General features: G+C 48.2%; 1 protein-coding gene across 11 annotated transcripts in view; it reads left to right on the top strand.

Annotated features, from left to right (window-relative positions):
- PLCH1 (phospholipase C eta 1) overlaps window positions 1-14,215 on the top strand; it is a 91,027-nt gene that overhangs the window by 7,927 nt on the left and 68,885 nt on the right. For 10 of the 11 annotated variants that reach the window (XM_051781975.1, XM_051781977.1, XM_051781982.1 and 7 more), the window contains exon 2: window positions 4,517-4,634. In XM_051781975.1, the coding sequence (XP_051637935.1) occupies window positions 4,556-4,634 (79 nt within the window). In that variant the 5' untranslated portion in view covers window positions 4,517-4,555. Of the gene's footprint in view, window positions 1-4,516; window positions 4,635-14,023; window positions 14,079-14,215 lie in introns of those variants that run through there. The other variant, XM_051781976.1, reaches the window with a different exon arrangement.

Genomic DNA, 14,215 nt, shown 5'->3' with positions numbered 1-14,215 from the left:
TCTGTCCTCCCTCCCATCCCGAGATCTCTAATGCTCATACGAGTGCTCTGGCCGTGGCTGGAGCAAATACAGCATTATTTCCATCACACACTTGGGGTGTCCTTTGTGTGACTCCAGATTGCTCTTCTCATTTCTAACTTTTTTGAAAATTATTATTATTCTTTTCCTTTATGTCAATTGTAGGGTCCAGTATCTCTGAACTGTTTTTCATGGTAATATTTATCATTGATAGGTATCTGAAATGGGCACAGTTTTCCAAAATCTGTAGCCCTCTCAATATAATCAGTGTTTTCTGGACTTTGGTTTCTGTTGAAGACAGAATTGCCAGGCACATGCACTTTATACACCATTTGGGGCTAAGGAAGAGAATCAGTTTTTAGAAATCATACTTGGAACATGTGTGCACTGGGTAGGTGCTGGAGCAGGGAGCTCTGAGACTGGAGCTGTGTTTTTGTGAGAGGGAAGTGCTGGTGCCCTGCAGTGTCTGTCCTGCCATGGGGAATGATCCGTGGGATCTGGTGGACTCAACACTGCTATCTGTCCAAGTGCTGCAGGAACAAGCAGGGAGGGGGCAGGTGAGAAGGGCCCATGAACAATGCCCAGCCTGTGAACTGCTCCACTGGTGAGCTGTCTGGGAACTGTTCTGGGAACTGTTCTGGGAGCTGTCCCAGGACTCACACCCTCCTCTCTGGTGCTAAGTGGTGTGTGCTTAGTGCCCTCTTCACACCGGGGACCTGCACAGTGTCCAGCTTAAATACTGCACATGAACACTTGGACTGTGCTGCTGCTTTCCAAACTGGTTCAGTGTGTTACAGCCGGAGCTGGGGCTGTTTCTCTCGAGTGCTGCTCACCCTGCAGCTGTTGGTGTCGTGCATTGTGATTCCCTGGAATGAGGGAATTCCCTGCTTCCCTGCACGGCTCACTCAGGCATGGGGGTTTTCTGTGTGAGGGGAAACTGCAGAGTGCAGTGAGACCTGGGGGTCAGGTAGTGTTCTGCTGCTGAGCCTCCTGCCATGAGAATTCTCTCTCACAACCCAAGCAGAGCATGTGCATCCTCTGCTAAATCCAGAAGCATCTTACACATTCAAGTCCACAACTTGTCTAATCAAAGAACTCCATAAAGCATGCATCTTAAGGCAACCTTCCTTGTGGGGAATTTAATTATTTTTTGCATCAAACTTCTTTGAGCAATATCAGTTTACTTCCATTAATAACCTGAGAAGTACTGGTTTACTTCCACTACTAACTCTGTTGCAAGGTACAGCTCTTTGGGAAGGTGTCTCTGGTGGAACACAGTGCTCAAAGCACTCAACTGAGGCAGCTGATGGGTTTAATGGAAATTATTCAGCTAAAATAGAAGATACAGTTCCTTCAGGTTGCTGTGTTTCTGCATACCACACAATGAACTCCCTTGCTCAACTTCCATATTAATGCCCTTTATCTAGATATAAAATTAATGGATTGTTGACATGCTGGAGTAACATCTTTTCTCTCAGCACTGATCAGCAATGATCACTTGGGATGAATGTGCCAGGCCCAGGGCTGAACCTGCAGGAATTCTGCTTGTTGTGAAAGTGATACCCCCAATCTGAGAAACCTGCAGAGCGAAAAATGAGTGTTTTCAGCTCTCTCTGAATTGGCTGCTTCATCAAGTAACTACACAAGCTGATTTTGAACTCAGATTTATATCTGGTCAGGATTTTGGTAACTTTTTTTCCCCCAAATAGTTTTGGTGGTACAGTCCTTTCCTATTTAGACATAATTACCTGCTTATTAATACTTTTTGCTCATATAGCTTATTCTACATGTATAAAATAAATTATATAGGCACAGCCTGTGGGACATTCCTTTTCTACTGTGCTGCTGCTATTGAAGTGGTGCAAATTTGTGTACAGTTAAGTTCCCAAGTGCACTTTCATTTGAAATGATGGTATTTAGCCCAAGTGTGGGGTTAGTTGGGTCTTTGTTTCCCTTTTTTTGTACTATGGGATCTTGGCTGGGCTCTCCCAGAGCTCTGTAAAGGAAATAACTTAAAAGGCCATCCAGAAAACTGCTGGTGTTTCTTAGGAAGGTTTTCTTACGGGATGTTTGTGTCAGCTGATGCAGCCCCCTTGGGATTCTGCCTTCGTCCCTGACGTGCCAGGGAGAACCTTTGTTCCAAGAGGCCACCGGGGTGTGGGAGAACCCTTTATGCAAGAACAAAGGAGGATTGTATCGGCATGAGCCGTGAAAGGCAGGGGAGGGGGCTGAGGGGCTCTTTCAGAGGCACTGCAGGGATATATTGATAGCAACATTTCCCTGTAAATCTCTCCCTTGATAGGAGTTCTGTGTGGGAGCTGAGCGGGAGATAAGATCTCCTTATTGTGTGTAAATTCTTAGTGATGAATATTTGATATGGTTTTCTTAATTAAAACACGGTGCCTCTTGTGTTTTTATAACCTGAAGCAAAGAGCCTGGCAGTGGGCTGGACCGTGGTGGTAGAATTGTTCCTACACCTCAAAAGTAACTAACAGCTTGTGCCTTACTAATTAAGGCTGGACGAGTGGCCCTGGTTAATGGAGGCTACAACAAAGCTCTTGGCTGGCGAGGGCAGAAGCCCAAGGAGTGTATGTAGAAGCTGAAGCCTGGCAGAGGTAGTGGGTAATACTGCTTAGCCTTCCAAATTTTGGCAAAATATGCCTTTGGTGTAAACAAAACACTCTGTAGTGGAGACCGTGGAAGTTTTAAGATGGAGCAAAACAGAAACAGGTGTTTTTGGCTTGTGCCTGCGGTGGATCGTTCAGACCTTCTCTCCTCCCTGCAGAGGCAAATTCCACCTCTGCAGCAAACCTGGGACAGAAATACCATGGGTGTCAGATTAGTGTTGGCCTGTTGGTCTCTAGTGCCTGCATCGACCAGCAGGGCAATAAATGTAAACATTTACACTTTGTCACTAAGTTATTGGCTTCAGCCCCATGCTTGGTGCTGCTTCTGCAGGGGAAACCTCAGCACCTTCCAGAGTGGAGCAGCCCTGGCAGGGTGTCTGTGAGCCCAGCAGCTCTCTGGAAGGAGAGGGGGAAGCTGGCTGCCCTCTGCCTGCCTCCAGGTCACAGGATCTGCTGCCCCCTCTGAGTGCCAGTGCTGTTCTCAGAGCCTTCCCTGAGCTCATCTAGCTTCCCAGCCCTTCAGGGGCAGCCCGGATTTTCCATGGCTTTGTGAGGTGAAGCAGGTGAGAAGTGCCTGGTGACTGACAAGTGCTGGGGGAGAGGACGTCTGCAGGTAATTCTGAGCTCCTCACAATCAGCTCCTTCACCTCCATCACTGCAGGATTCATGGCATGGATGCAAGGAGAAGGGAAAAAGTTCTCCAGGTTCTTCTGTTCCCTTGTAGCTGAGAGCAGTGGCTGTGCCCCAGGAGATGACAGTGGCTGAAGTGGTCATTAAGGATCACTGGAGTCCTGTTGACTGTGATTTCAAATTTCTTGCCCTTTTTGTTTAGAGTGAAGCGGATCTGTGTCCCTCAGCAGAGCTGCAGCCCAGGCACTTGCAGTGAGTGGTGTCTCATCTGGGGAGGAGGGGGTTGTTACGAAGCCCCCCTGGCAGTAGTTTTCTGAGGAGACTTGAATGGCAGTGTCCTTACACCCTGAGAGAATTTGCTTGGTTGAAGACAGTTGGAGTTTGTGCCAAGTGTAGGCGAGCAAGCAGCTGGCTTGACCAGAGTGAAGGTGGGAGGGAGATAAAATGGGAGATCAAAGTGGGCTTGTAAACAGGAAGGGGTGTCTGGATTGCTGAAACCAGATCTTGAACTTAATAAAACAGCAAAGGGAGAAGGAGGATCCAGTGAAAGGACCTGGTGTCAGGACAGGAGATCAAGGAGTCCATGGCTTCAGAGAAATATGAAATGCTGGTGTGTCTGGCTGCAACAGAACTGTGCATAATAAGTTATGGGAAGGATTTTTGCACATCAGGGCCAAAGACAGAATCCCAAAGGGGCTGCATCAGCTGACGCAGGGCAGTGGCTGCCAAGGGCAAGGGCACTGGTGCAAGAGCTCTGCATCCACCTAACTCTCAAAACCTCCTGGTTTTGAGAGTTACTCACTTTTTTGTATATATAACCTTCACTTGGGGACTGTTGACAGTGACGTGGTGCTGTTGGATGTGTCTGTAGCTTGTTGACTATGGGCCAGCATCATTAAATGGATTACATTGATCGTGTCTCCAGGCCCCACTGTGGCCCAGGGTGGCTGTGACAGCAGTGACTGTGGGTGGGGTGGGCTCCCTGCAGCAGCTGGGACTTGCTGGCTGGTGGAATCAGTGCAGCCTGGCTCCAGCTCCATCCAGATGATGTGCCATGGCCCTTGCCTTGGATGTCTGTGGAGATGGGCACGTTTGGGGAGTGAAAAACCGTGTTTGTTGTAACGTTTTTGTGAAGCCAATGAACTGTTTTGCGTAAAGGGCACAAATAACTGCAGAGCTTGCAGCAGTTGGGCATTTCTTGTGGATTAACTGGCAGTTCCCCGTTCTGGTCTCCCTTGCAGGGTCGGTGCCTTGGATGGTGAGCAGGAGGTGGCCCCACGATGAGTTACTGGAGTCTGGATAAGAAGAGCTGTCTGCAGTACTGCAGGCACTTCCTAGCGGACAACGGCGTGTTCCACGGTGAGTCACAAAGTTATTGGCTGGTTCTGGTTTCCGTGTTCCCTGCTGTCCGCTGTCCCCGGCATTCCCTATCCACACGTGTATCTCACCGGTGGCGCTCCTGCCGGGACGAGCCTTCACCGTGCGGGGGTGCGCGGGGACCCCCGAGAGTGCGGGGTGGGGGGGACACGGACCGACGGGGGGGGGGCACGGACCGACCCGGGGGGGGCACGGACCGGGCTGCCGGCGGCGCCGCACGGGGCCGCCAGGGGGCGCTGCGGGATCGCCGCCCCCGGGGCTGCGCGTGCCGGACCCGCCGGGACCGGCAGACAGACTGACAGATAGACAGACTGACCCCCGGTACTGCCGGCACCGACCGACAGACAGACCGACTGACAGACTGACCCCCGGTACTGGCGGCACCGACCGACCGACAGACCGACTGATAGACTGACCCCTGGTACTGCCGGCACCGACCGACAGACAGACCGACTGACAGACCGACCCCCGGTACTGCCAAGCTCCAACAGACAGACAGACCCCCGGTACTGCCAAGCTCCAACAGACAGACAGACCCCCGGTACTGCCAAGCTCCAACAGACAGACAGACCCCCGGTACTGCCAAGCTCCAACAGACAGACAGACCCCCGGTACTGCCAAGCTCCAACAGACAGACAGACACCCGGTACTGCCAAGCTCCAACAGACAGACCGACCCCCGGTACTGCCAAGCTCCAACAGACAGACCGACCCCCGGTACTGCCAAGCTCCAACAGACAGACCGACCCCCGGTACTGCCAAGCTCCAACAGACAGACCGACCCCCGGTACTGCCAAGCTCCAACAGACAGACCGACTGACAGACCGACCCCCGGTACTGTCAAGCTCCAACAGACAGACAGACCCCCGGTACTGCCGGGCTCCAACAGACAGACCGATTGACCCCCCAGTTCTGCCGGTCCGACCTGTCCCTGCCCCAGTACTGCCGGTGCTGGACCTGCAGGGGTCCGACCTGAAAGTGTCGGGAAGGGCTCGAGTTCCAGGTATTGATCAGACGCCTGTGATGCCTCCCAGAGATCCCCAGTCAGTGCCCATCACCCCCTCACCTCTTAGCCCCTTGCCATTGCAGGTGATATGCTGTGATCATTCTGTTGTTGGAGGATCCTGCCACTAAATACTCTGAAGTCATTCTGATGTAAAATACTTCCTTTTCAGGATTTCTTTTTGTATGCTTAAAACTTGATATATCAACTAGAGAGGACATGTGTTCCCCCTCAGGATTCCTCTCCCTTTGCCTCACCCCTGGGCACAGGGTAAGGAGCAGTGCTGAGCCCAGCCTGTGCTCCTGTGGTGGGTCAGGGACCAGCAGGATTCAGGAGCTGTCCCTGCCTGCAGTAGATTCCTGCATGTCTCATCTGATAAGAGAGCTGGACCCCTGCCTGCCTGCTGGGAGAGTGACTTCCTAATGCTGTTCTTAGAGGCCCAAATCTTGTATTCCTTATTCCCTTTGCGGTCAGTGATTAAAAACTGTCACTTCAGGGCACATTTATGGCACTATTAATAACAGCAGCATGGAGTGCCTATGAATTAAAGATAGAAATACTTGTCACTTTGAAAGCAAAGGTATTTTTTCCTAGAGAACATATCTCCATTTTCACTGTGTTTGTCAGGACTGGGAGAGTTTGCAGCCCACTGTAAACCAGGCTGTATCTGCATTTTTGTCACTGTGATTATGTCACCATCGATGAAGTTAATGGCTTAGTGGGAGAATTAATCATCTGTCAGTTTGTGGATCTTCCTAATGAGAGGCAGTTCCATTTTCCCCTGTACTGCTTTTTTCTTGCCCATGGGCACTGCTAGTTTATTTGGGACACCAGAAGGATGTTAATAACTTTCTAAGTCAGTCTGACAGTGGCGTTGTCACATTAATTCATGTGTGTGCTGCATCTGGGACTTGTGTTACAGGCGAAGTGCTTGGTGAGCCTGTCATCTCCAGGCACAGCCATTCTGCTCCTCAGATGAAATGGAGTCGTTCCTGGGGTTTATCAGGCCACTCATGGAGTCCCTCTGGTTTTGGTGGGATCGTGTCCCTTCTGAATTGTCTCCCAGATGTCTTCACCCAGGTCTCCCCTCCCTGGGTCTGGGCACTCTGGCAGTGTTTTGGTGAGTGCCTGTTGATCTCCCTTCTCTCCAGGCAGCTCCCAGCTCCCTGGCACAAGTGTATTACCTGGAGCTGTTACATTTTGGATGTGTAGCTGCAGTTTTGCTGTTCCAGAACACATGAAGGAACAGTCTGGTCGGTGCTCTGTGACTGAGGTGATATTTTATCACAGAGCAGCACAATGTCTTTATCCTGCTAATGGTGCAAAGGCTGGATAATGATCCATCAGCACAAGGTCCAGTAATCTGTGAACAGCTATTGAGGGATGAGTGTGCAAAGTGATAATTCTCTAAAGTTGAAGGCATAATTAGCAGGGATCCTAGACCAGAAAGATTCCATGGCTTAATTTATTTGTCTTTTGTTCACGACCAGACAGGATTAATTATTTTTCCCTGACAGAATCTCTCAGGGCTTCCCATTTGTCTCTTTTAACCTAAGCAAGACCCTGCAGCAACAGTTCCTTCACCCTGAGCATGTGGAGGGAGCTGAAGTCCTGCTGGGCAGTGACAGGGGAGGCAGTTCTCCAGCCTGATGTGAGGGTGTGTGCATGTCCCAGGAGTTACCACGGGGCTCCTGATGCTGGAGACAAGTTGGTTTCCTTTGGTGCTGTGCTGATACAGACAAAAGGGTTGATGGAGCTTTTTGGGAATTTGCTCCTTGTCAGCGGGTGTTCCAGTGTTGAGCTGTGTGTGTCCAGCTTAGTGTCTATTAATCCCAACTTACACAGTGTTTTTGTGATTTTTTGGGGTAGTTATTGCTATTATAGTGTCATATTCTGATACTGAGAGCACGGCTCTTCAGGGAGCAAGCACACAGGGTCGTTGATAAGCTTATTTTCCTACACTTCTGAATGCTAATATTCTGTAATTGTTAAACAGAAAGAAGCTGTGATGTGTTTAGCAAATGGCTGATTTTGTCTCAGCTGTTCTGAAAGTAGCTGTTCCTACTTATATTACTTATTCTAATGATCTTTTTTTCTTAACTACTTTCAGAAACAAAATTTTTTTAAAACTCCATTTCCATAATTTTAATTAACTCTCTAAGTTTCTAACTTTATCTTCTGGCCTCTCCACCTCTTTCCAGACCTGTGTCAGTAGGGACTGGCCACCATTGGTAGAATGTTGTGTTAATTCTGCCCTTATTACCCCAACTGCACCCTTTGATTTGGAGCAGTGGGATAACTCAGTTGCCTCAGGGCTGTCTGGAAGGTCACATCACAGTAACTGCCTGTAACTGAACCTGTGAGCTGGAAGAACTGTTGCACCTCAGGTGCAGGGCAGCCAGGTAAAAATATCTCACAGGATCAGTGGGTGTTCTTAAAAAGCACAGCACCACCTTCAGAGACCTCAGGACTGGAAGCATCCACAGGGATGCACGATAGGAAATTTGCTGCTCTACTGCTCATCTCTGGTGCTTCCTCCCTCCCCTTGTGGCACCTGCACTGCTTTAAGCACCTGAGCAGATGTTTGTTCCATTTGTTCACCTCCAGCTGAGGGGTTCAAGTGCAACAGCTTGTGGACTGCATAAATAAGAATGCTGGAACTCTGTATTTATTGGGAGTAGTTTAAATGGCTTGTTTTGTGTAAAAAAAGAAAAAAAACCACAACCAACCAACCAAAAAAACCCCCAACAAACCCCAAACAAAACCAAGGCCCCCAAAGAAGCAAAGGGAAAAAAATCAGCTTGGAGCAGAAGCACTCACATGAACCTGCAGCCCTGCTGGAGTGCACAGTGCTCTGCAACAGCAGGACAGCACCTGGCTCCTGGATGCTTCAGTGCAGGATGTCCCATCCCTGGAAGTGTCCAAGGCCAGGCTGGATGGGGCTTGGAGCAACCTGGGAGAATGGGAGGTGTCCCTGCCCATGACAGGGGGTGAAATGAGGTGGGCTTTAAGGCCCCTTCCAACCCAAACCAGTCTGGGATTCTGTGATTAGTCGAAGGAAGATGCAGTTGTGGGTGTTGAGGAGCAGGATGAAGGTGGTGGTGCCACGAGGCCCAGCCCAATGCAGTTCTAGTCAGGGGTACTGGAGCAAGGGGAACTGGGGAACAGGCAGAGAAAAGGGCTACAGAACTGGAGATGAGTCACGTTTGTTTAGCTTGGAAAATCAAAGATTGAGAGGGGATGTGACTGCTGGCTCTGACTGCTTTGCGAAGGGAAAGCTCAGGGAGGAAAAGGCTTATTGGAACTGATGGGGAAAGTTGGCACAAGAGTACACTGAAAATTGTCCACAAATATATAAAAAAGACACAGGATAAACTTGGGTACCTTCAGCTGGTGATTGGCAATTTTGGAAAAATGGTTAAAGCATCCTATTTGTGCCCTTGCTCTGAATGTAGTTAACAAGCAGTGTATTGACTAGTGGGAATAGAAGGCTGGAAAACCATTTGTATGGTCCCAGTTCAGTTCCTGTGTACAGTGAACAGCAAACACAAACAGCAGTGCTCCCATTCCATTCAGGAAAACGCTGCTGTACATGGACCAGGCTGCCCTGGCACATTGTAATGGTGTTTAGGGACACTTGCACGTTGTTAGACAAGAGGAAGTATTGATGCACAACTGGGGCCTTTCCCCGGGGCTTTCACGGGTTGTCTTCACGTGGTGACTGACGCTGGTGTGCAGTGAAGTGCTCTGGGCATGGCACTGCCTGAGGCTTTCCCAGGATTTTATGATTTTGTTAGGAGAAGCTGCTAATGGCTGCATTTGCAGGATATTGAAATTCTTATCTGTTTATGTCTGAATTTTTGGTTACAGAAGTGGAGGTTGCTGCTGTGCCTTGCACTCTGGGGAGTCTTATCTGCCCAGGAGCAAAAGTGTCAGTTTTCCTCAGCAGCAGCAGCAGTGAGATCCAGCAGCGTGTGTGCACACGGAGAATAACAGGCTGGGGGCAGATCTGGGCCTCAGCTATTTTAGCAGTTCCTGTAGAACAGAGCAGACAAGCAATTACAATGTTTGGAATAGCCTTGAGGATTTGATGAACCCACTTTCTTTTCCTTCCTGTTGCAAGCAGTGCCAAGATACAAAGTGCAGCATCCCTCTAGGCTTGGAAAAAGAGTATTTTTTTTTATTTTCGCAGGGTTTTTAAGCTGTAAATGTGGATCATATTTTGTTTGTTTGCTGGCAATAACAATGTGGGAATGGCTGTGTTGTCAAAGCAAACATCCATCTACTTGGCTAGTGCATGTTTGGGGCTGAAAAGTGTAATGGGAAAAAACCCATTGTGTATGGAATAGCCCTTCTGTGGCTCCCACTGCCTCCCATCAGCAATGCAAGTGTGTCCCAAGCCAGAAGATCCAGGTAATTGCACTTATTATCTTTACATCTGATAATTTTATTTTTTCCTTAAGTTTTTTTTTTCTGGAATTCACTCATGCTTGTGATCAATTAATTAACTCCAAAACTTATGGTGGTTGGTGCAAAGCATCTGCTGGAGGGGAAACAGGGATTCCATGCCACGTTCAGGCTGTAGCGGCTCTGGCAGGTTGGGTTGCTCAATTGCTTCACTGGGGAAAGACCATTGCCTGGGTGTTCTGAGCCTGAGAAGTGACACAGGTCCTTAATGTCAGCATTTTAGGGCCTTTGAATGTCTCCTTTCCAACATGAGCTGAGTAAATGGGTGGAGAACTTTGCTTCAGTGATATTGAACTTTCGTGCCCAGTGAAGAAGAACATAATATGCATTATGTTTTACTTTCTGTGCAGTAAAGTGGTCTGTTTTGGTTCCTGGAGCACAAAGTTTTGGGGGAACAATACTACAGCTTTGCCAGATTGCACATCTGCATTTGGGTTGATGTTTGCTGGTGGGCAGGGCTCTGCTGGAGCCTCGTGCGAGCCAGGGTTCGAGGCACAGGGCTGCAGCTGCCAGATGTGGAGAGCAGGATTCAGCCTCAGATCTTCATAATCGGCTTCAGTTGGAGTTTTGTAATGATGCTTGGGAAAGCAGGACAAGTTAGGAATGCAGGAATTCAAATATTGGTTCATATTCTGACTTCTGTAGTGAAGTAGCCACAATTCATTCCTCGAGACAAAGAGATGTAAGTGAAAATGTATGTGCAAGAAGGGCACTAAGGAATTTATGTGTTGAGGCCCACTTAGATTAAAAAAGAGACAAAAATGCCTGAAGAAACTGTCCTGGTGAAGAACCCTCTGTCTGTCACTGGATCCTTCCTTTGTTGAAAGAAGGAGTCTCGTGTGGGATCTGTCTCCAGACGGTGTTTAGTGATTGAAGTCTAGTGCCAAGTGTTTTTCCCCTTCCATCTTGGTGTGTTTCTCAGCTTTCCATAGAACAATGTCTTCATTAACGACAAATGAGTGGATACAAACTCTAATCTGATAAAAATGACAAGTTTTCTATGCAGCTAATACAAAGTTTTATTAATTGCTAGCTGAGTTTCCACTTGGAGTTTGTATTACAGTTTAGGTCTAAGATTAAATTTGGATGATGAATAGGAAGATGTTGTTGTCTCCTTATTTCATTATCAATTCACTGTGAGAGGTGTTAGTTCTTTAATCAGCTTTTCTTGCTCTTTAGCAGAATTAGGCTTTGTACTGGTTTCCAGCTATTTTGACAGTGAAAAAGGAAAAATCAATGAGCTAGAAAATGAACCTTCTTCTGATGCTGTAATTTCAAAACTGTTAGTTAAATCATATTCTCATTTATTGGAAAATGAGTATTTTGCAGTAGAACTTGCAGTGTTGTGTCTCTGTCCGGTAGTCTGAGCCCTGTTAGGTATGGGCAGAAAATCTAAGTAGGAAAAACAGGCAGAGAGATGAGGCTGTTCCCTGTCCTGCCAAAGGGACTTGAGTTACTGGGATTGTGTGACACCTGTGGAACAGCAGTGATGGTTGGAAATACATCCTGTTGCCTTGTGGTCATTGATGTCAATCAATGACAGGTGATAGAAAACCAATTTTTTGTTTGGAAACATTGTTTGTCACCATCAACTCCGAGACTTTGTTAGAGCTTTGCTGTGGCACCACAGAGCATTCCCAGCAGGAGCCTGTGACTGCCCTGAGAGCAGGGAGTGTGTGGAATCACTGGAACCTCGTGAGGGTGGCACTGCTTAAATCAGGTGTAGGTGCAGTGTCAGGTGGTATAAAATGAACGTGTTGCCTTTTCCCTTTGCAGCCAGACAAACTGTGACATGCTGTGTCCTCAGGGCCACATCAGTTCAAATTTGACTCTGACAGGCCTTAGGATTAGATGCAAAACCTGGCTTGAAGAGTTGTCATGGGGATTGATGTCTTTTTTTTTTTATTTTATTTTTTTTTGAAGTTGAATAAACCTGCAGCTATTGTCACAACATTGGGCATGTCTTCTGAATTACATGGTCTTCATTTGTTTGCTGTAACCTTCTAACCCATATGATGTACTCGAATTTCCAAAGCATTTAAGCACTTCTGGTTTTAAAATGAAGTTTCCCTTGAAGACAAAATAATGAAGAATGTATTAATGGTTGTGCAAGGTTTGTGACAGAGCAGCTGTGCTGTTAAAGATGCTCGTGTATAGCTCGACACATAATGGATGGAATGGTGGGAGTGTGTGTGAACTTGTACTTAGCACGTTATCTGCAGTCTGATGTTAAACTATGCAGTGGTGACACTTTATTTTCTGTTGTTGAATTGTAACTCTAGCACATCAATTACTTTGAATGCAAATGTATTGGTAACTGTCTGGAGGCTTCAGAGTGATGGTTTGATCTGGTGATGTGGTGAGCTGAGAACCAGAGGTGGGGTAAGGATGGGCTGCCCCGTTTCCCTTCTTCTGCCTGGGAATGGGTGACACTTCCCTCCTCAGAGAGGGACTTCTGTCACGTCCTGCCATCCCAACCTGGATGTGACATTGGAACCACAAACTGAGGGCAGTCAAGAACCATCCTACAGTGGGTTTGGGGTCTTGTTTCATTTTACAGGTGGCTGGACATAGTCCACAGACACCCCACGGTTCCTGTGATGTATCGTGACCTGGGGGCTGTGGGAAGTCTGGCTGTGTGTGTGTTAAAAATGGCTAAGAAATAATGATTTCTCAGTAAGTGAAACACGTCAACTCCCCTTGGATCTTGTCTCCCATCTCACTGAAGTTCTGCAGGCATGTAGAACTATGGGGGATGGGGGTTTGGGTTGCTTTTTTTTGTTTCCTCCTCTCAACCACACTGTCTATCCTGTAACTTTTTCCTAACATGCACTAGACAAATTCTGTCATCTTTTACTGCTGTCACAATGTTTGGGAATACAGCTGGGAATTCCTTTGGTGTGCTGATGTAAATGTCACTGTGGAAGAGCCAGCTGAAGAGTGAAACAGTTAGAAAATGCAATAAATGAAAGATGTGAAGTGTAGTGAACTGACTTTATTCTTTCCGTGTTTTCCAGCCCTGTGTTCCCTTGGGCTCCATTGTAAGTAAGTGCAATTTATGCAAGTCTGAATGTTTCTGCCCATTGTTCCACACTGACTATAAACCCTGATTTCAGGAGCACTGAGTCGGCTGAAAGCAGCCCAGGATTTCTCGGGTAGCACGGAGGTTTCTGTAGCCCCTGGGAGTGTCGGTGCTCAGCATCTCGCGGGGGACTTTGGCTCTCCTGAAATGCACTGCTCAGTGATGCACAGCCCCAGCCATTTGCATTTGTGCTCTCACTGGCCTCCTTCTGCAGAGCGGCTGTTCCCCCTCGAGCCAGGGACAGACGCAGGAGAGGAGGCACAAAATCCAGGGAAAAGGAGCAGGGTCCGGGAAGGTTCTCTCCTCCCGCCTCGCAGGATCCGTGGCGGCAGATGCTGGGAGTTCCTTTGGAGTGAGGGTGGATTTTCTCTCCTGCATCCAGCCTGCGTCACCTCCCGCTCTCTCACTCAAGTGTGGTAATCCCTTCCCGACCCTGCCCGCAGGATTTCCTTGTGCTCCCTACTGGAGCTGCTCTTCCCAGGCTCCGGGCACAGTTCCTGCCGGAGCGTCTCCGTGGGCTGTGTGTGTGTCAGAGCCGGAGCAGCCGCTGCTCCTCAGCCCTGAGCACAGCACGGAGCAGATGCTCCCAGCTGCCCTCCCGGGCTGTGCTTCCCGCCCGTGAGCGAAGTTGGCCGGTGTTGCCCCTGGATTTGCGGATGGATCACGAAGGTCTCGCTGTTGGTCCTGCAGAGCAGAGCTGGCAGAGCTCTGCTGTACTTCCAAGGATTGCTTCCCACATGTGTTAGCTCTGAAGACACGAAGATTGAACTGAGGCTTTCCTGCAGGGAGAATTTCCATTCTGCTTGCCAATAATGCATGAGTTACAAATTTAATGGCAGACCTTGAAGTATATAAAAATCTAAGCCCAGAAAAAGGTAAGGATGTTTGAGGATGTTTGAGTTTGGAATTGCCAAAGGATGAGCTCGTAATATTTCTGGAAATGCTTGTAGAAAAATCAGGTAACTTAATCCTTCTGATTGTTGAGTTACATACAGTATTTCTGTGGACATTG

Source organism: Manacus candei, unplaced genomic scaffold, assembly GCF_025592945.1.
Source record: "Manacus candei isolate 608988 ecotype Guabito, Panama unplaced genomic scaffold, ASM2559294v1 h1tg000015l, whole genome shotgun sequence".
In the NCBI taxonomy this organism is placed as follows: Eukaryota; Metazoa; Chordata; class Aves; order Passeriformes; family Pipridae; genus Manacus; species Manacus candei.
The sequence above is the reverse complement of the archived record's forward strand: the minus strand, read 5'-3'. Positions and strand labels throughout refer to the sequence as shown.